Source organism: Drosophila santomea, chromosome 2R (assembly GCF_016746245.2).
Source record: "Drosophila santomea strain STO CAGO 1482 chromosome 2R, Prin_Dsan_1.1, whole genome shotgun sequence".
Classification (NCBI taxonomy): domain Eukaryota; kingdom Metazoa; phylum Arthropoda; class Insecta; order Diptera; family Drosophilidae; genus Drosophila; species Drosophila santomea.
The window spans coordinates 6708639-6729359 of record NC_053017.2 but is presented as its reverse complement, the minus strand read 5'-3'; the positions used below and the strand labels follow the sequence as shown (position 1 = coordinate 6729359).

The following is a 20721-nucleotide window of genomic DNA, read 5'->3' as shown; positions in this document are numbered from 1 at the left end:
CTTTTCCATTCCATTACACTTTTGCCAATGAATTTAAAAACATTATAAATTGAATAGTTCGATGATTCAATCATCGCTTCAGAAAAATTAATGGAACGCCAAGCGTATTTTAAAAAAGGGAATAATAATTTACAATTAACAATAAAGTAAATTTAATACTAACAATGTTTTAATAAATTATGAACATGTCTCCCGCGCACTTTATTCTCCGCATGATTCAGTTTGCTCCTGCTCCTGGTAGAATTTCAACTTAGCCCTCAACATTTCATTTTCATTTTGTAGGCGCGAGAACTCGCGCATGAAGCTATCTCCTTGGAGTAGTAAAGCCAGGGCATCTCGGATCTCTTTTGTGTTTTCCACCTGCTGCTTCATGTGGTTCGTCATCTTATTAGCCAGTTGCCGCTGATTGGAGAAGCCAATGTACTCCAGTTCGCGCTCCACCCTCTCACAGCGCTGATCTACAAAATCTCTAAGCTCGCTGAATTCTTTGCGCCAATCTACATCCATCTGGGCGGATAGTCCGCTTGACGATTTGACCAGCAACTGCTGAGGCTTTAACAGAGGATTTGACAATTGTGGTGTGATGTTTGCATGGTGCGGGGTACTGTTTCGACTGGCTGAAAGCAAGCGCAAACGCCGTTTCAATTCGGGGTCCACCGGCGGGGGATTCTCTTTGTCACTGCCTCCTCCTGTGCTGCTGGCCACGGAAATGTTGGCAGACTGCTCCTCGCAGAGCTCATCCGTCTCGGCGATTTTCATCAGCTTTCCCTCTCCGGAAATGTTGCTCCGATCCTTTAGTGGGCCGCTTAAGGTCTCTGCAAATAACAAGCTTGTTAAAACTAAAAAAAAAAAAAAACTCTATAGTAACTTGCGTTGTAGTGACTCCGTGGTGGAGCTGTTGACAGAGTTTTCCACCGAGCTCGGCCCAGATCCCACTGGCGGACAAAGACTTTGACGGTTGGCAGTTTCATTAGGATGCGGTTTCCGGTTGAGCGCCTCCCAGTCAAAACTGTCTCTGTAAGAGGTCCCCAAGCGCGTGGACATACGATCTACAGCTCTCGGACCTTGGGCATCCAAAAACTCGCAAAAGGAATCACGGCGTACTATGCTAGGCGCCGCCACGCCGTGAACAAGACTGTTAAGCTGTTGTTGGGAGCTCAAAAAATTAGCGGCAATTGATTTACGCAACTCATCGCTAGGAACACGCTCGACACGAGGAGCTTTGGTCACCAATCCAGTGGCATTTTCGGAGTTGTTGAGGCTACTGTTCTGCTGGCTATCCCCACTTTGCACAGGCACGAAGGCTACACGTGTCACAAGCGCATCGTGTACACTCCTCACGGCCAACGGAGCCTTCCTACTCCTCATATCATAGGAAATCAATTCGCCCTTAAGGTTACCAGCACATAGGTAAGTCCCACATTCACTCAGCGCCACCGTAGATAGCGGATGCAAGTTGGTCAGGCGATCCGTGGAGGCTTGACCACGATATTGTCTAATATCGAAGATGTTTATTTTGCAATCGTAGCCCACGCTGACCAGCAGTGCCGGCTGGGATGCGCACATACTGATGTCCCGACAGGGAGCACTGTGCGCTTCGCTGGCATGGAAGATCTTCCGCTTTCCCTGCACATCATAGACGGTTACGGCCCCTTTATAGGAAGCGATCGACAGGTGGAAGCGTTTGCTCGGATGAAAGCGCACAAGGGTTGAGCTGATATTAACAGAATAGCGAAAGGTTAAAGCAATTATGCTCTTAGATGGCCCTGTTATAGGGACTTTAGGACTTCATTAACTTACTCGCCATCTATGGTAAAGGAGTTGGTCTTCTGTTTGGTCTTGGTGCCCAAGATACTGATGTCCCCGACATCGCGAACGGCGGCTATATACTCGTCCGTATTGTTGTAGTCCATGTAGAGGACAGTGCTTCTTTGCGGATCCGCCGGAAACCGATGGATGAGTTGTGCCGTCCGGAAGTTGTATAGCTTAACACAACCGCTCTGCCCCACAGCAATCTCCTCCAGGGATTGCTTTGCACACGCCACACAGAAGGCATTGTCGATGGTGAGTTTACGGACTCGTTGAATCTCGGGCGCTGAAGAATTGGGTGTTTATTACTTCCGAGGGAGTTGGGGTCCAAACCTATCTCTTACTCTTGCCATCCCTCTCCTTTATCCGCATCACAGCCAAGCCCGCCATTTTATCCACCTCCACGAAGACCCTGCGCTGGCCGTTGAACTGAAAGTCGGTCGGCTCTGCACTCTGGTGCACATACTCAGACTTTGTCTCCAGATCCGCGAAATCGGAGAGCACGGTCTTTTTAGAGGTTGAAATCACATACATTTTGCTTAACTTCTGAGGATTTTTACACAATTCAAATTTGAGTGCTTTTGTTCGGATTGATTAAAAAGTGTGCCCGCCGCTTTATTAACAGAAATTTCCAAAACTCGTCATCTTTTCTTTGAGGCTGATTCAGGCTGATTCCACTACTCCTAAAAATAAAATTTTTAAAATTAAAATTTTATAAAATTGTATTTACAATTTCACTCCCCTCTTCTTACACGTTTTAGATATCTGTCAATATCACCTTTTATCTGTTTCTGTATTTTACTGCGTCAGATAGTTATGCAAATAATTTTCAAAAAGCGAAAAAAAATTGTTAGTGAGCATTGATCCGCGAGGCCTCTTGAATCGGCAGTGAAAACGCGTCGGCCAGTGCGGTCACACTAGTCATTCACAACCAAATTCATCGGATCATTGGCAGAAAGGCAAGAAGAAGAGCAAGTAATCACCTGCGGAAAAGAAATAAATTGCCGAGAAATGATAAAAACCTTGTAGTGCGGCAATTTGGCGTGCGTTGAAATGATTCCTGGCGACCAGTAGAAGCATTAAGGACCACGCTACTCATCCCCCGTCCCCCACCGCAGCGGCTGAGCCACTGGACAAAGGCCAGCCTACAACAAAAACAACACCACTGGGACAGTCACGGCCCATTGGCACACACACACGCACTGCGTAGAAGACATCAACAACAACAAGGAACTGGAAACGGAGGCCTTCAACTGCTGGAAAAATGGAAGCGGACGGACTAACAAACGAACAGACGGAGAAGGTGCTCCAGTTCCAGGATCTCACCGGCATCGAGGACATGAACGTCTGCCGCGACGTCCTGATCAGACACCAATGGGATCTCGAGGTATGCATATGTTTATATGCCCACACAGTGAATGTCAGAATAACAGGGACACGTAAGATGCCAGTCCTGCGTACAGTGGTGGCGGAAAATAAACTACTACTAACAAATTTTGTGCTTGTTATTTGGCGACTAAAGATAGAATTCGTATTAGACTCCTTTAGTAAAACCAATATTTTACATTATTACCTTTACTTATACAAAATATTTATATTTTGCGTTTTTATAAAGATTTACATTTTGTTCCCTTTTACCTTTTTGCATATCTAAACTTGCAGGTGGCCTTTCAGGAGCAGTTGAATATCCGCGAGGGGCGTCCCACCATGTTTGCCGCCTCCACAGATGTCCGAGCGCCCGCTGTCGTCAACGACCGCTTCCTACAGCAGGTGTTTTCCGCCAACATGCCTGGCGGAAGGACGGTGAGCCGGGTGCCTAGTGGCCCCATACCCCGCAGCTTCACGGGAATCATCGGATACGTAATTAACTTCGTGTTTCAATACTTCTACTCCACGCTGACGAGCATTGTCAGTGCTTTCGTGAACCTGGGCGGCGGAAATGAAGCCCGCTTGGTGACAGATCCACTAGGCGATGTGATGAAGTTTATTAGGGATTACTACGAAAGGTATCCCGAGCACCCGATCTTCTATCAGGGCACATATGCCCAGGCCCTTAACGATGCTAAGCAGGAGCTGCGCTTTCTAATCGTTTACCTGCACAAGGATCCCGCCAAGAATCCAGATGTGGAATCTTTCTGCCGCAACACACTGTCGTCGAGATCAGTCATTGACTTTATTAACACACACACTCTGTTATGGGGATGCGACGTAGCCACGCCGGAGGGCTATCGTGTGATGCAGTCGATCACAGTGCGCAGCTACCCAACGATGGTAATGATCAGCCTTAGGGCAAATCGCATGATGATCGTTGGACGTTTCGAGGGGGATTGCACGCCGGAAGAGCTGCTCCGTCGCCTCCAGTCGGTGACAAACGCCAACGAAGTGTGGCTGAGTCAAGCGCGTGCGGATCGCTTGGAGCGTAATTTTACACAGACTTTAAGAAGACAGCAGGACGAGGCCTACGAGCAGAGTTTGCTTGCGGACGAGGAGAAAGAGCGTCAGAGGCAAAGGGAGCGGGATGCTGTCCGGCAGGCGGAGGAGGCTGTGGAACAAGCTCGACGCGATGTCGAGCTTCGTAAGGAGGAGATTGCCCGGCAAAAGATCGAGCTAGCCACTCTGGTGCCATCCGAGCCGGCAGTGGATGCTGTCGGCGCTATTGCAGTTGTATTCAAGCTGCCCAGTGGAACACGCCTAGAGCGACGTTTTAACCAGACGGATTCGATGCAGGTACGTTGCAGAGAAGTGAGATTGCCAGTTTTGTCGTTATAAAGGATTTTATTCTTTTGTAGGACGTTTATCACTATCTCTTCTGCCATCCCGATTCGCCGGATGAGTTTGAGGTCACAACGAATTTCCCGAAGCGGGTGCTCTTCTCGAAAGCGAATGTTGATGCCGCTGGGGAAGCAGACAACGCCAACGAGGCGATGAGCAAAAGCCTTCAGGACGTGGGACTCAAAAACCGCGAGGTGCTATTCGTTAATGATCTGGAAGCGTAACCAAGCACCACCTACCAAATGAAAGCATCATCGTGTTACCAGCTGCAACGCATTACCAAAACTTGAACCAAGTTTTAAGTAGTCGTAGTCAACGTCCAAGTCGGAGGATAAACAGAGAAACTATTCCTAATTTAATCATGAATAATAATATAAATAATTGTTTAACAATGTTTAGGTTGATTCTCTAACTACCCACCACCACCAACCCGTTTCTCAAACATTCACACATCAGTAAAAATCGTTTCCAGAATAATTTCCGTGAACCACAATTTAGTTATTTTTATTTAATAATTTGTATTATGTTAGCTGTACTTACACTTCCGTCTATTTAACGAAAAATAGAACCACATCCTTGTTATTTGACAGAGAGTTTGAATTTAATTTGAATGTGGTCAAATTGAAGTTAAAAATAAGCATTTTATGTGAGAACGTTCAAATACACAAGTACGGGACAGTTAATCATAAAAATATAGTTATACAGATATTACTTTAAATCCCTCTACATGGGCTTTTCTACTACTAGGAATTTGAATTGTTGAGCGGGTAATTGTAACATTGAGGGCATATATAAAATGAGATTATCGTAAGTTTAATAAATGTTAATGGACATTTATTACACCCGTTGCTAGTAGAGAAAAAGGGTATACTAGATTCGTTTTATTTCAAAAAATATTTTTGAATTTGGGTATGGCAACGCCATTTTAACCTATCGATACCTTTGATGATGGGCAATTTGTTGGGAACATATTAATCACGACTCTCGCATTAAAAACCTAAAATAAATTATACTACACAAGTAATACATTGCTCGTCGAATGTCAATCTCTGTGAAAATTAGATTTCTACTCACTACTATTTCTCGCAGAAACTAAAGTTAATAGATGCGCCCAGTTTATACAATTCAATCTTGTGCACTCAAGGCAGCAATCACGAGCTCACCACTAGACTCCCATAGTCATTGCTTGTTAGTCAGCACGAATGTCACGACAGTGTCGTGTGAAAATCTACATATACGCTGGAATTCCGAGGTTTGAAGGAGGATCAAGAGGACAATACCGACTGGTTCACCGACGACGAGAGGACACGTCTGCTGCCCGGGAAAAGGCGAAAATCAGAAACCACTGGCTTGCGGCCGAAAATTCGGCAGTTGACATCTAATCTGCTCAACGTGGACCAGGTTCGCAACGTCGCACGGAGCCTACGTCAACCGAGTTACCAGAAGCTGTTTCAGCAGGACAAGAGGAGCCAGGACACCCGCAAGAACCCGAAGACCATGACAGCGCCCTCCACTTCCGTGGGCGATGCAGCCGCCGCCTTGTCCGGCAATCTTCAGTTGCCGCCTCTCCGAACACTCGATGACTTTATCCTGGGATCGGCCCGATTCCAACTGCCCAATCTTAAGGATTTCGAGAAGTGGGGCAATCGGGTAGTGAAGAATTTGCTGTACTACCAAACCAACTACTTTCTGCTCTTCCTTACGATTTACGTTTTGATGATTTTCTTCAATCCTTCAAAGATTGTCACTGGTCTGCTGGTGCAGGCTTTAATCATAGGCGTAATCTGGCAGTTCTTCAGTGGAAAGTCGAAGAAGAACTTCATCGCCAGTCGTCTGACAGGGGGAAATGCCAATGCAGCGGAGCAGAATGCCCAACAGAAGTGGTACATACTGGCCGGTGCTTTGCTAGGGGGGTATCTCCTCCTGCATCTGCTGAGCGCGGTGCTTTTGACGATTTTCACCGTGTTGCTGCCCATTTCGCTGACCTTCATCCACGCCTCCTTGCGACTGCGAAACATTAAGAACAAGCTGACCAACAGCATCGAGAGCTTTGCTCCCTCCACACCCATGGGCTCCTTGTTGGATGCCCTAAATGTCCGGGCCGAAGGAGTCTTTAATTAGACTGAGTCATATACCTGCGGACCCGTTCGACACAGTTGGATTGATCGTTTTTATCGCTAGTTATCCTTGTCAATGTTGATCCTTGCAAAGCAAATCCCGGTATTATAATCGATTTCTATTTTAATTTTTGTATTAAACTATGATTTTATGCAGCCATCATGTAACGCAACTATTATAAACGTCAATAAAGTTTTTCCAGTCAATTCGTTTTGTTTGTCTTGTAAGTTAATATAACCTTAAAAGACCAATCCTCACTTTCTTTCAAAGTACGCACCTTAATCGAAAGTTGCAACCTTTAATAATTTTAAATAGATTTTAATATAGATGTGACTGCGATCACATAAAAATAGTGTTGGCTTTTAATTTCAATTTAAAGTTTTCTCGACGTTTTTACTCCTATTTAGTTGGTAGGAATTTTAGTTGTTTAGGGGATGTAGAGCAGGAGCGTTGGACGCTGCGATTTCGGAGGCAGTGTGAGCATCATCGTTTTTTCCACCCGTTTGCGATAAATGCTTGACGAGGTCCACCCAATCCCAACCGCGTTCCCGGTCTCCTTTGTGATCGGTTCTCTCCCACTGCCGGCGCTTTTGCGCCTTAGTCAGGTGCTCCTTTTTGGGCTCCTTTTTCCTTGACTCTGCGTCGGCATTGGGGTCGGAGATTTTTAAAGCACCCACGCCATCATCCACTAATGCTACAGCGGGTGCGGATTCGGGCTGTTCGGCGGTCAGTTGCTCCAGATTGTCCTTAAGGCATTCGAACAGGGTATAGGTCATTCCACAACCCAGCCATTGGGCGGCTTCCGTACTCAGAGCCTTTTGGATCTCTTCCTTGACAACGGGCAGCCTATTAAATAAGCCAAGTCTTTAGAGCTAGCCCTACTTCAATCTTCCACAGAATAGCGATCCACTTACAGATTCCTATTGTAAAACGTGTTCATATTGATAGCTGGCGCCTCATCGGGATAATTTTCGCCCCACTTGACCTCTACCAGAAAAGACTTGTAGTTATCCTCTTCGCCATACTAAAAGTTCATTTAATATTTTCAAAATTATCATATTTGCTGGTATTTTTTATCCATGTGGCTTACTTTGTATTGAAATGTGACGCTATCTATTTCTTTGAAGTTCGTGTCGCCCTCGTATATTGACTGCAATGCCTCCCGTTCTTCCGTTTGCTGTTCCAGTGGCGTGCTCATAGTAAACTGTGTTATTTTTCAGTTTGCGTTTAAAGTTTTATCATTTTTTGCATAAAACAACACAGAAATCATAAGTGATTTTGTAACAAAAACAAAAGCAACAGTAACAATCAGCTGGCCACCGGTGGCTGTGTGACCGTACCATTTCAGATCAATTATAGCTTGTCTTCACTTTAAATAAATATATATGTATATAAATGTGTATATTTTAATATTTTATATAACTATAAGGTTTTTTTTAAATTCCAAATATAAAACAATGATGTATATGATGAGGTTTTCGGTAATCTGCAGAGTATTAAACTAGCTAACAGCGTTACTGGAGTAAGACAGGGAACCCAAACTTCGGAGGCAGGAATACCCCGAACCCATTTTGATAGGCACAGAAAATTTATCGAGCCAGTACAGTTCAGTTCGCAGAAAAACAACATAAAAGAACGCAAACAATAACAACATAAAAACTCATAAAATGCACAGTGCGCGCGTGAATCATCGTTGAGCAACAATTAACATTGATTAACTCATGATCGTGCGACGTCACTAGCAGCGGCAACAAGAACTGGGGCACACGCGACCCTTGAAAAGAATGTCGTCAGATGCGATTCCCGCATCGGAATGTGCGCACCTGGTGGAATTCAAGCGATTTCTGGCCAATACGGCGGAGAATGCAGCAGCCGTAAGCGAGGAGGTGGTCAGCCGGAGTTGTGTAACCCGTACCGCCAATGAAACATATAAAGTGTCCGGCGAGGAGCGTCATGCCGAATTGGTCGCAGCCATTTGGAAGCAACTGGAGTCTCGGGGATGTCCGCTGCATTTTCGGATGAAGTTACTCCACCGCTGCACGCAGCAGCTGGAACAGGATCTGTGCTTTGCCAAGGAGTGCGAAGTCACCGTGGAGGGTCCGCCACAGTACGATCTTCTTAAACTGCAAAAGTTCGTGGCCAGTGAGTTTGAAAGGTATATCCTAAAACTCACCGATAACTCGGAGGTGGATCGCCTTAAGGAATTTGGTGATGAGGCAGAGCCTAAAAACGAGTGCCATCTGAAAAAAGAACCCATGCACACATCTGCCGCTGTGAAGAACAAACCCCGAAAAATGGAGGATCGCTGTGTATGTCTGGATCGATTTGGTGAGATGTACGAGTTGTCGGACAGGAACTCTCGTTTTTTTGGCGTCTTTGATGGTCACTCTGGCTCCTTATCCGCCACCTATGCCACCAGCCAGCTTCCTCAACTGCTGGCCGATCAGCTTAAAGCTAATCCAGATCCTGCTGCATTCTCCTCAGACTTTTATCGCAATGCCTTCGAGTCGTCATTTTTGCTGGCGGACGAGCGTTTCACGCAGAAGAAGATCACTAGCGGCACAACCAGCGTGTGTGCCTTGGTCACAAAGGATCAGCTTTATATAGCTTGGGTTGGCGATTCCAAGGCCCTTCTAGTGGGCAAGCGAACTCAACTGCAGCTGGTGAAACCGCACAAGCCGGAAAACACAGATGAGCGCAAGAGAATAGAAGCAGCCGGCGGAACAGTGCTCCACGCCCAAGGGCAGTGGCGTGTAAACGGCATTCTGAACGTGGCCCGTTCTATTGGCGACTACAGCTTGGAGGCAGTGATCGCGGAGCCGGACTTCGTGGATGTGCAGTTAAATGAGGCTCACGACTTTCTCGTACTCGGCACCGACGGTCTGTGGGATCACGTACCCGAGTCGCATATAATCGAAACCGTTTACGAGTCCCTAGCGGACCCCTCAATGAAGTTGGACGACATTTCTAAACTGCTGATAGAGGCTGCAAAGGAGCGGGATTCGCAGGACAACATAACAGCGGTTGTGGTTTTGCTCAAACCTCGAAACCAGATCGAACATCTTTAAAAGTTTAAGTCCAAGCAGTGAATTTTTTATATTGTTACCCGCCTTGGAATGGGTTAATTTTGTACAAATTTGAAGAAATTTTAAATACGTAGAAGCGAAAGTAATCTTAAATCAACTCCTTTTGTGCGATAACACAAAAAATCATATCAAATTTTACGTATTCAAACGAGAAAAGTGCCAAATATTTTTAATTAATTCAAGAACGCAATATACACTTTAATTGGCATACATATTGTGGGAATAAATGAGATATTCCCATTTTCTAAAATATTATTGAACGTGCGCAAACGTTTAAAGTGATACAACGAAAATAAGGTATTACAAAATGAAAGAACCCAAGTCCTTGCCTAATCTAAAGATACTTTCCGAACCTACATTTACAAATTAATCATTTACCGAAATTAACCCAAACCGGCCCCATTGTTGTTTCGTTTACTTTATTGTTGCAATGTAAATAGCTTGGAGCGGTGCAGAGTGCTCCTACCCTTATTGTCACATTCTCACGTGCCTACGTGGTCCTGGGAATGGATGACCCCATCCCGGTCCATTTATTTGGTTGCTCGAATAAGCTCAATCAGAATATTTTGTGGTTGCTCAGCAGTTGAAGGAAATTTTAAAAAGTATCATCCAAGCCTCAGCTTAAGGCAACTGTTGTTAGCCTAATAATATATACAAAAAGTGCACAAGTACGCACATAAACATGTTTATATATATTTTAGATTAGCCAGCAAGCATATTTATACACATTGAAGTTGTTTTCGGCCGCTTAGTGCTTCCTGCTGTAAGATAATAAGCAAAGCCAGGTACACATGTATTGTAGACCTAGTTATACGCGTATATATTTACACCCGTAACCGTATTTAATGATCCCACACAGATTAAGTACCTTTTTATACAAATCTAATGAACCTTTCATGCATTTTATTGAACAACCCAGAACACATTTTTAACAATACACACGCCAATTGATTAAGATTTTTTATTGGAATAATAAAAGTAATTCACTGAATTGTCTTACGTTTCTCTAGCTGGGTGGCGGATGTCCTTGATGCGAATGGTTGTTCGGAGGAGGTGGAGCAAAGGGTGGTGGTGGCGGGTACATGTGGGGGTACATTGGCGGCATGGCATATGGCATGCCATAGCCATAGTTGGGCACTGGGAAGGGCATTCCAGGCTGCTGCTGAGACATGTTAAAGTTAGCCGCTGCCTGGTGATAGTTCTGGTAGTAGTTGGAGTGCCAGCTGCCTGGATTATAGCTTGGATGGTAGTTATACTGTTCGTCTCGGTGCTGATTCTGGTTGTTTTGGTTAATGGAGGGTCGCTGGCTCTGCCGGAAACTCTCTCGTTGGCCACGACGTCCACGCTGGCGAGGAGGAGCTACTGAAGAAGCCTCAGTGGCTGTTGTTGCCACCGAGGTTACGGTGTCCACGGAATCAGTGGAATTGGTGCGATCCCTTTGGCGGCGCTTTCGTTGCTCTGCCCTGGCTTCTCTTTCCTCTTCATCATCCGAGTGATCTACGTAGCGGGATGGTGGTTCTACATCGTGCTCCCACGAAGCATCCGATCCTCGAACTTGCATCAGCTTAGAGAGGATCACAAATTGGGTGTGTTCGGTTTTTGGAGCGCAGTACACCACGTCGCCAATTTTGATGCCTCTATCTAGGATCTGTTGGTTACTGTTGAATCGAACACAGTACAGTGGATCCGACACTTGACCCAACACATCGAACACTTCACCAAGGACCTTGCGACCCTTCTCCAAGAACAAAACGGTGTCCAGATCGAATAGCATGGAATTCGGTAGCACGGAAACCAAAACAAGCTGATCCACGATGGATTGCACTTTGCCCAGTTCAACGCATTCATCCTCGGGTACAGTAATCTCTAGCTGATGGATGGGAGGAAGGTCATCCAGTAGCATTTCTCCACGTACTTTCGGGGGCTGCCGACGGCGAGACCGATCTCCTGTAGCCCCATCTTCATCGAAGTCCTCGTCATCCTCGTCGCAATCTACGGTGTTGATTCTTTTGTCTATCTTTTTGCGAAGTACCGTGAGGTATTCTCCTTCAGAATCGGAGTCTGAGTCACTGCTACTGCTGCTGCTTTTTGAGTTCTCGTCGTCCGAGCTAACAGCTACCACTGGACGATATGCGGTGGTGGAGGAGGTGGGGTCCGAAACTGGAACTTCAATCACTTCGTTGTCGCCATTCTGCGCTGGAGTGACTTCCTCTACATCTGAGTCATCAGAGCTGTAGGCAGCCAAAAGACTGAGGCCACATGCTTGGGGACATGGACTAACCTCTGGAGCGGGCTGAACTTGAGGTACGGTAATGGTGTCTGCAGCGCCAAAGGAATCTTTTTGGGAGTCCTTCGCTGTTGAAGGAGTGGTTTCCGGCTGGCCAGACGATTCACAATCCATTTCTTGAGGTGGCTTCTTACAGGGATTTCCCTGGGGCACTTGATCTGTTGATGTTTCGCACTCCATTCCCGCATCCTGAAGCTCCTTGTGATCTAAATCCGCAACCTTTTCTTGGCTTGATATCGATGCGATTCCTGTTGTTGACTTATTAAACAATTCATTCTCCACATGCTGCTCCATTTCTACTGGTTCTCCTACTGCATTCGTTGTTTCTGCATTACAATTCGATGTCTTTTATTGAATTTATCGCTCACAAAGCTCTTAAGCTTACCTGTAGGCGTTGTTTGCACCTTATCTAGTGATAAGTCCGCTTCCAAGGCGCTTTGTTTCCCCAATTCAAAAGGTGTGTCGCAGTTTGGCGGCTTAATAATAGAAGCTGAAGCCTTTGCAGCCGTTGGCTGCTCACTGTCCATAATTAAAAACCTTTTAATTTTTATAAGATCTCTCAATAAAAGCTGGAATCGCAAGAAAACAAAATTTTACTAGAATAACACACGTTGAATGCGCGCACGTGTTGTCTTCTTCTTCACAATGTGACATTCACAGCCATAAAGAATAAGCGTAGATTCGTTGTGAGTGACAAAGGTATATGCCGCTCTCACAAAATTTAAACTATTAAAAACTCACACATAATTTTTAAAATGTTGTTTATTGTTAAAAGTTGTGATATATATAATTTCTTTTTCTTAAAATGATTTATTTTTATTTGTTTCATTAAAATTATTTGCGTGGTGAGACGGTATGCACATAATTCATATATTGCATTTATTAAAAAGCATTAAAGTTAAGCAAAAATGGACGCAAACTTATTCTGTAGATATTTGAGGCTAATAATTAACTTACTATTGCACATTTAGCATTAAAAAAGCTTAAAACTTTGTACACTTTTTGCTCAGAATGCAATTGAAACTGGTTTTCCGTAGTTCGTTGTGAGATTTTTCATGACTATAATCTAAAAATGTATTGTTTTCGAAATATCGAAATGCGCAATTACAATAAGTCCTTACAAAATAGATTGTTTTTTTTTCTATAGTGTCTCTTTTAGTCCTAGGAGCAGCTAGTAATTGAAATAATGTCTTCCGATAAATTCTTGGGTTAAAGCAGGGCTAAATTATCTTATCAAATATCGGTTACAAACATTACTTTGTGCTAAGGCAGAGTTAGTTGGAAGATGTTTCACAAAGCTAAATCTATGTTAATATCAATAGCACTTAGTTAATATCAATGTTTTTGCTCTATGGTAGCCATGTGAGATATGTGAGAATGATAATGAAGTCCAATGAAATCAATTCTTCAGGTCAAAGCAAGCATCTACGGTTAAAATCAAGCAATCAAAGTCACCATCTCCTACACCTTCCAGTCTAAGCGGTATTCGTCCACCAGCAGCAAGTGCTGATGGATTAGCCAACCTATAATAGAAAGAGAAAAATGAGCTTAGGCTTAACTACAAATGGAATCTATTAATGCCTACCCTCTTGCTGCGCTAGCGCCAAAAACTCCTGCCACTTTGTCTGAATGTCCCAGTACTTATCCTTAATCTGATTCCTGTCCTGCAAATAGGACACAGCAAAGAAGTACGCCTTCAGCACATCCTGCGGACGTGTTTCAAAGTGCAGATATACACCGAGACACTTTTTGGTCTCTGCGATGATGAAGTGCTCGTGTGGATCAAAGGAGGACACTATGTTCTCAATGACGCTGCTACTCTTGTACTCGTCAATCAGATTTTTAACGCTCAGTCCCAGCTTTATGTTCAGAGACACAGAAACCGTTTGGCCAACAGTCACTCGCTCCATTGCGTTTACCTATAAGTAACACACCATAAGTTAAGAATAAAAAAAACCTAATTTTGCGACAATTCAATGATGTACCAACCTGCTGCGGACTGAGCATCCTTGACGACCTGAAAAACTCCTCCAGGGCAATTAAGTAGCGTGACTCGTTAAAGCTTCGCAAGCATACCGCCCGTACCGCTTTCAGATTGGCATATAAATGCAGGCTGACTACCACGTAGAAGATGGTGTACAGTACAGCCTGACTCTTTATCAACGAAAGGAGATACAGGCCCACAAAGGAGGCCACCAGATTCACGCACGTCTCCTGCGAACTGTCCTTGGAGGCCACATCCGCCAGATTGCCCCTCAAGGCATGATGCTGGGTCAGGGCCGATCTTGTGGCACCTCCGGCCACGCCAACAATTGCCTTGAGTAGGGTAGAACAGCACAGGATCTGAGTGCTGAAGTGCGGATACTTGGGAAGCACGTAGATCTCGATGCCCATGGCCAGATCGTTCAGAAAATCCGCACGCAAGCGCCATTTCTTTGAGTCCACATCCAACTGGGAGCCCTGCCACCAGGCGAACACTATGCGCCCCACATGTCCACTGCCCTCCTTCAATATCCAAGTCGCCGTGGCGGAAAAGGCATTGATGTTCTCACTGCCCACGCCGATTCCCTTCAAGATGGCGTGTGTGCACAAGGTGCCACAGATGGTGCTGCAGAAGGCCTGGGCCGTGTCCCAGATCTGGTACGCCGCATAGTCCTCGCTTACACTATCCGGATAACCCTTGGGCAGGAAGACCTTCTGAAGAACGCGGAACAGCAGGAACTTCTCCTGTATGACCAGCTTGTCGCCACGCAGCGGCACGCGCACAATGTTGCTCTGATCTGGAGTTGACAATATAATATAGTGAAATAATAGATAATAATAACCTAATATTTTATAATGTATATCCATTTTATAAATAAAAAGAATATCTAAGTACGCACTTACATTTTGAACAATATTTAAATGTCTATAAGATTTGAACACAATATTAATTAGATAAAACTAAACAAATGAACTATTATTCAAAAATTTCTTTTCATTTTGAAATGTTCAATAAACAAAAGATTTGGTACAAAAATGTTGGAGTAATGAAAAAATGAGAAACTGACCCGCTTTAAGAAAAATAATAGGGTATTGAAAATGATACAACAATAATACACCTGAAAATTAATTATTGGAGTCAAGCTCAAACAGTTCCAATGGTGTTTCCTAAGTTTCTTAGTGCCTAGAGCTACATGCCCACTTTTTCCACAATTTTCGCCTGCCAGGTTCGGCTTGTTGGTTTGATCGATTTGCTCACCTGCTGGCGTCACATAGAGGATTTCCTCCCCCTTCCTGCCGTACTGTTCCCTAAAATGGATTTTCATCTTTGCTGTGCGTCGTGGCGTGTCTGGCGCTGTGGTAGTTGTGGTATTTGAGCGCCGTCTGGAAATTAGGTTTTATGGCCTATCCGGGCTGGCGCCTTCCCACCAAGTGGCTGCTTTTCAGGGCTCCAGCAGCAGCAAAACACCACCCACCTTGCTCCACCACCCACAAGCAGCGCTTCTTATTTATTTGGCTGTCTGTCTCAGGCGGGGAGTCCGCGAAAAGCCATCGAACCAGCGGCTACCGCAACTGAACCTGAACTCGAGCGAATCAATGAACGCGGCGTTGGAAAGCGGACACTAGGACATTTTACAAGCAAGCCGATGAATCTGCTTTAATTAAATGCTAGCAAATAATAGTGGCTCAAAATAAATACACCCCAAAAAGAATTTCTCCCCTTCCGTTTTTGTTATCAGTCAGCTGTGCAGCGGGCGCGTTTCGCGGAGAATGCTGGTGGTGGAGAGTTATTTTCCTCTCTTCGGCATGCGGCCGTACTAAATATTTCATTTTAATGTTTTAAAATTACTTCTGTCAGCTTTTCAGTTTCTCTAACTAGTTTCTGTTTTTCTGAAAATGTAAATATTCTAGTGAAAATAATTCTTAATAAATCGACCCCCTGGCAACGTCAACTACACCTGCCCATGCTTTGGGAAAGCTTTCCACCCCCGCAACTGTTTGTCAACAGCTGTAATTGTCGCGCTGTGAATGGCAACAGCTGACAGTCGTACACGGTCACACCAACGGCTAGTTTATAAAAACGAAAGGCCTGATAAATACACCAGCAATAACAGCTCAGCAGACAACCAAAAGCAAGCCACAAAACAAACCATAAACAGTCCCAGTGACAGCCACAAAGCTAAACAACAGTCCCTAGTGCTACAATTTGCAGGGGCCAGTGTGTGTGATACAATCGTCTAAATTTAAAGTGTGAAAAACTGAGCAAACTTTTGGCAGCCGATTGAAGAGTAAATCCCGTTGCTGTGTGTGCCTAGTGCTACACTGAAAAACAAAGGAACACTTAAACCAAAACCAACAGAAAGCAGGCAATGTCATTGGAGGATCTCAAGACCAAGCTGCGCCGTCATCCGAAGTTAGTGGGCCTTGGAGGAGTTGGCCTCATTACTGCGTAAGTAAATCACGCCATGTCAACTTAAGCAAACCACAACAAACCCATTTCTCAACCCGCGCAGTACACAAAAAAAATATATATATAAATAGCTCCCTATTAAGAACATGCTAATCAATTTTTTATTTAAAAAATATGTTCTTCCGCAAAGTTAGATAAATTTCGGATTTTGATTTTTACTAATGTGTAATTAATATCTAAATAAAATGTTCTACCAAAAAGACTAAAGAATTGACCATATTTTCGCATTTAATTTTCCTTTTTGTGCAGCGAAAATAGGTAATTCAAAAACAAATATCCCGATGACTCACAACTTTTACAGAGCTTACTACGATTTAGGGGGCTCGTCTGCACATGTTTTCATTTATTTCTGCCCCATTTTACGTGGCGCCACATGTCACCGATCAAGTCGTACGATCTATACATATTATATGCTTATATCGAGATAAACAACAACAACAACAGCTCTTGTTTTCCGCATTACATATACTAAATGGGTGTTGTCGCGCCGGTGACGTCATTTGTTTACAACAAATGGCGTGGTGAATAATCAGGCATTAGTGCAAAACTGGTTACAAACAAGAGGCGTTTGGTGGGGTGACATTAAATGGAAGTTGATAATATAGTTATAGCCCTTAAATTAACAATTGCATTTGAATTAGTAAGTAAGTAAATAGTAAAGAAAGTATTTAATGGATTTCATTCTAGTTAAACAAATAATAACAAACATTTTAATAGATAAGAATACAGTTAGAGCTGATGAATTCATAATTTTCATAATTTAGAAAAAGTATTTTCCTGGTCTATATCATGCTGTTCACATACAGACTCTTTTTTTTTTGTTAGGCGAAACACGATCAAAACATAACGTACGATTTTGTAAAAGTGAGATAGCAAGCTTGTGAAGTTTGTTTTTGTTTTCGCCTCGAGTTCTTCTTCTTCTTTAGCGTGTGCGTTCACAGCTGTTCAAGGCCCCACCAAAAAAAGGTAAACACTGAAAAAAAAACAGTTGCCAAAACTACCATGGCGCCATCAAAGTGCGCAGTACGGAATATCAGTGCCCCCCGCGAAATTATAGTTCTGTTATCACAAGTGATAATAATGTTATTGTGATTGTTTGTTTTGTAATTTTGCACTTGGCGCGTGTTTTAAACGCAAGGAATGGGATAATGGGATAGTTGGTGATAGGAGGCGATAGGAGGTGACGCGCCCACTTTTTAAAAATAAACAAACTAGTCTTCGGATTCGTATTTGTTGTTGTTTATCTAGCGTTTATCTCAATAACAAATAGTTGGCAGCAAAATGTGTTGTTGTTATTTAAGGTCAACATAATCAAGAAAAAAGAACAATCAAACGGAAGTTGAGACTGATAAGAAATCAATGAAATCGAATGGGATGAAAGAAACTATACTTTCAAAATTATTGATTCGAAGGACTTAAGAAAGTTGAAATGTTTTTATAGAAATACGAAGATAAAAAGGAGCAGCGGTCATGCAAAACTTTGCTGTAACATCTTTCATATATTGCACATGTTTCAAATCTATATTAAACAATTTTTGAATTTTTTTGCAGCGCTGGTTTCTTGCTGTACGAGTCGCCTCAGGTCCGCCGGTTCCTCTCCCAGTATGTGGACAAGAAATCCCCGGAGCCGGACAAACGGCGCGCCGAGTACATCTACATCAAGTACCACATCTACCGCGAGTCCATGCGAAAGCTAAAGCAGAAGGAAGAGGACGAGAAGAAGTGGATCAGCGTGATTATCAACCCAATTGGAAAATGGTGGAAGGCGGCTAAGCACTCGGTGGCTTGGCGACTGCTCAATATCGCCCAAACTGGCAGCCAGCCGGAACGGCTTAAGGCGGTCCAGCAGCTTATCTGCATGGATCATTTGAAGGACTGGGATTTTCGGCATCTGGCCCAAATCTGTGACGCCCGCACGGCCGTCTCCTTGGCCCGTTGTAACGCCGACACACGCTGGTTCATGCCCGTCCCCCGTCGTGGGTGCATCAAGAATCCCAAGATGCTCCTTTCGGAGCTCCACGTGATGCTGGCCCGCCTTCGACCCATGCCTTGCGTTGACCACTTCTTCAGCAAATACTTTCCCGAACAGGATCCCATTGTATGTCGATGTTAACCACCACATTTTGCGTGACACTAATTCCATCTTGTTTTCATGCAGGAGGACATTCACGAATACTTGACTCAGGAGCAGACAATAGTCCTTTCCACAGCCGACACGGATTTACTGAAAGAAATCATCTCTTTCCTGCACCACATCACAAAGGATCCCGAGGTCTCCGCCAGGCTTATGAGGGACGGAGGTCTCGTGCATCTTATGGAGCTCCGAAAGATATTTAACGACGACAACGAGACCTTATCGACTCTGTGCAAAGTGTTGGCAAATATGTCCCTGGTGCCCGATGCCGTGGAACATTTTTTTACGTCTGGTTGGGTGGGCGCCCTGGCGGAGTGGCAACAATGCCCCGATCTCCGCTTGCAGGTGATATCGGCTAAGACTATGGCCAATCTGGACTACGACGATCCGAACCAGTGCACGTATCCGCCAAATGTCTATCCCCTGCATCCGCGAATTCGCACCCGCAGGAAGCCCAAGGCAGACATTGTTTTCGTCCACGGATTGCTGGGAGGTGTTTTTATTACCTGGCGACAGCGAGATAGAAAGCCCACTGAGCTGGGTCTCTATGGAAAAAACGCTTTCTACACCAGCGAAACAGACGATGTATTTCTGGTGGGCGAGCAGAAGAGACTGAATGGAGGCAAACAAAAACCCGAAGCCGTCAAAAATGGCAATGGAAATGGCAATGGCAGCCAAAAGACAGAAACAATCAAAGGTAAATGATGGTACTCACATTACTATTTATTTTTGACTAATTCTTTATTTATTTCCAACTCTAGATCCTGTCTTGAAAGCTAGCAAAAAAGTGGAAGAACAGCGTCTGAACATAAGCGATGCAGCCACCAAGGAGTTCGTGGAGACACTGAGAAACGAAGCCGAGTTGGACTCGGATTGGGAAGTCGTCCACCCTGATGTTCCAATAAATGCCAACGAGGAGTGCGTAGGAAAATTTAGTGTGTGCGGAAGTGAATGGCGGAACCAGGACACATGTGAGGAGTACACCAACTGCTGGCCCATGGAATGGTTGCCAGATGATTATCCAGATTCCAGAATACTCGGTATAGATTACACATCAGCGGTCACAGAGTGGTCTGCCAATTTCACCAAGTACTGCCCGTGTGAGAAGGGCCAGGGTCACATCGATGTGCGAGCTAGCACATTGCTTGACAGGATCTCAGCGTCGGATGTGGGCAACGATCGTCCGATCGTGTGGATAGGACATTCCATGGGCGGCCTGCTGACCAAGCTAATACTGCTCAAATCCCTGGACTCCCAAGAGCCGAAGGTCCAACAGCTTGCCAAGAATACAAAGGGCATTGTATTTTTGGGAACCCCACACCGTGGTTCACCCATTGCCAAGTGGAAGCAGCACATGCAGATGATCCTGTCTCCTTCAATTGAGGTGAAGGAGATGGAGGAGAACTCGCCTAAGCTTCTAGAGATGCACCGCCGTTTTATGGGGTGCTTGCACACACTCCTGCGCCATGTAAAAGTCGTCAGTGTAGCTGAAGGATCCCCCACCATGCTGACCTCGTTCAAGTTCCCACTGCGCATTGTCACGGAAGAGTCCTCTAAGATAGATTTCGGCGATTTCTATCTGCTGAAGGATGATCACTTGAGTCTCTCCAAACCGATTTACAGGCAATCGTTTCTGTACCAGAGATTACTGCACGTAATTCGCGAAGCCGTCAAGGAAAGATCAGATCCTAAGGATCAAGACGGCCAGTCACAGAGCACTCCAAATGAAGATGTTATGCTTGTCAACATTGTGGCTGCTCTGTTAAAGGGAGCCAAGGGTCTCTTCGAATCGCTGCCCAGAGTAGCACTCAGATTTAGCACTTAGAATGGGTCACAGCCCTCTAAACACCAGTACCTTAATAGTATCCCGACTAGTCTTTAAAGACTTGTGAAGTATTTCTACACGAGCCCTCAACATCATGACCCATGATCTTTGTAAATACTCTCGCACTCCATATAGTTTTTTACACAGAAATTCTAACTTATTGTTCTCGGTCTCCGACTAAAACGTTTCAATAAATACATATATACATACCTATGTAACAGTAAAATGAGGGATTGA

At 44.5% G+C, this 20721-nt stretch overlaps 8 protein-coding genes across 8 annotated transcripts; 4 read left to right on the top strand and 4 right to left on the bottom strand.

Annotated features, from left to right (window-relative positions):
- Window positions 1–128: 128 nt before the first annotated feature.
- LOC120446579 lies at window positions 129–2480 on the bottom strand. Its single transcript, XM_039627601.2, has 4 exons — window positions 2154–2480; window positions 1801–2095; window positions 873–1714; window positions 129–815 (listed from the first exon to the last, which is right to left on the bottom strand). The coding sequence occupies exons 1-4, from the start codon at window positions 2341–2343 to the stop codon at window positions 202–204; spliced, it is 1941 nt and encodes a 646-aa protein (XP_039483535.1). The 5' UTR covers window positions 2344–2480; the 3' UTR covers window positions 129–201.
- Window positions 2481–2601: 121 nt separating this feature from the next.
- On the top strand, window positions 2602–5168 carry LOC120446581 (FAS-associated factor 2). Its single transcript, XM_039627603.2, has 3 exons — window positions 2602–3196; window positions 3472–4536; window positions 4599–5168. Exons 1-3 carry the CDS (start codon window positions 3074–3076, stop codon window positions 4803–4805), a joined length of 1395 nt encoding a protein of 464 aa, XP_039483537.1. The 5' UTR covers window positions 2602–3073; the 3' UTR covers window positions 4806–5168.
- A 639-nt stretch (window positions 5169–5807) lies between these two features.
- LOC120446586 (PRA1 family protein 3) lies at window positions 5808–6905 on the top strand. Its single transcript, XM_039627607.2, has one exon. It carries the CDS (start codon window positions 6079–6081, stop codon window positions 6700–6702), a length of 624 nt encoding a protein of 207 aa, XP_039483541.1. The 5' UTR covers window positions 5808–6078; the 3' UTR covers window positions 6703–6905.
- A 91-nt stretch (window positions 6906–6996) lies between these two features.
- On the bottom strand, window positions 6997–8005 carry LOC120446584 (RWD domain-containing protein 4). Its single transcript, XM_039627606.2, has 3 exons — window positions 7790–8005; window positions 7614–7723; window positions 6997–7545 (listed from the first exon to the last, which is right to left on the bottom strand). The coding sequence occupies exons 1-3, from the start codon at window positions 7895–7897 to the stop codon at window positions 7119–7121; spliced, it is 645 nt and encodes a 214-aa protein (XP_039483540.1). The 5' UTR covers window positions 7898–8005; the 3' UTR covers window positions 6997–7118.
- Window positions 8006–8290: 285 nt separating this feature from the next.
- LOC120446583 (protein phosphatase 1E) lies at window positions 8291–10776 on the top strand. Its single transcript, XM_039627605.2, has one exon. It carries the CDS (start codon window positions 8484–8486, stop codon window positions 9765–9767), a length of 1284 nt encoding a protein of 427 aa, XP_039483539.1. The 5' UTR covers window positions 8291–8483; the 3' UTR covers window positions 9768–10776.
- LOC120446580 (H/ACA ribonucleoprotein complex non-core subunit NAF1) lies at window positions 10733–12713 on the bottom strand. Its single transcript, XM_039627602.1, has 2 exons — window positions 12458–12713; window positions 10733–12398 (listed from the first exon to the last, which is right to left on the bottom strand). The coding sequence occupies exons 1-2, from the start codon at window positions 12597–12599 to the stop codon at window positions 10792–10794; spliced, it is 1749 nt and encodes a 582-aa protein (XP_039483536.1). The 5' UTR covers window positions 12600–12713; the 3' UTR covers window positions 10733–10791.
- A 185-nt stretch (window positions 12714–12898) lies between these two features.
- LOC120444695 (RUS family member 1) lies at window positions 12899–15804 on the bottom strand. Its single transcript, XM_039624561.2, has 4 exons — window positions 15314–15804; window positions 14062–14852; window positions 13658–13991; window positions 12899–13595 (listed from the first exon to the last, which is right to left on the bottom strand). Exons 1-4 carry the CDS (start codon window positions 15378–15380, stop codon window positions 13534–13536), a joined length of 1254 nt encoding a protein of 417 aa, XP_039480495.1. The 5' UTR covers window positions 15381–15804; the 3' UTR covers window positions 12899–13533.
- A 159-nt stretch (window positions 15805–15963) lies between these two features.
- Window positions 15964–20697, top strand: LOC120444694 (protein SERAC1). Its single transcript, XM_039624560.2, has 4 exons — window positions 15964–16504; window positions 18077–18623; window positions 18684–19356; window positions 19421–20697. The coding sequence occupies exons 1-4, from the start codon at window positions 16425–16427 to the stop codon at window positions 20482–20484; spliced, it is 2364 nt and encodes a 787-aa protein (XP_039480494.1). The 5' UTR covers window positions 15964–16424; the 3' UTR covers window positions 20485–20697.
- The last annotated feature ends 24 nt before the right edge of the window (window positions 20698–20721 follow it).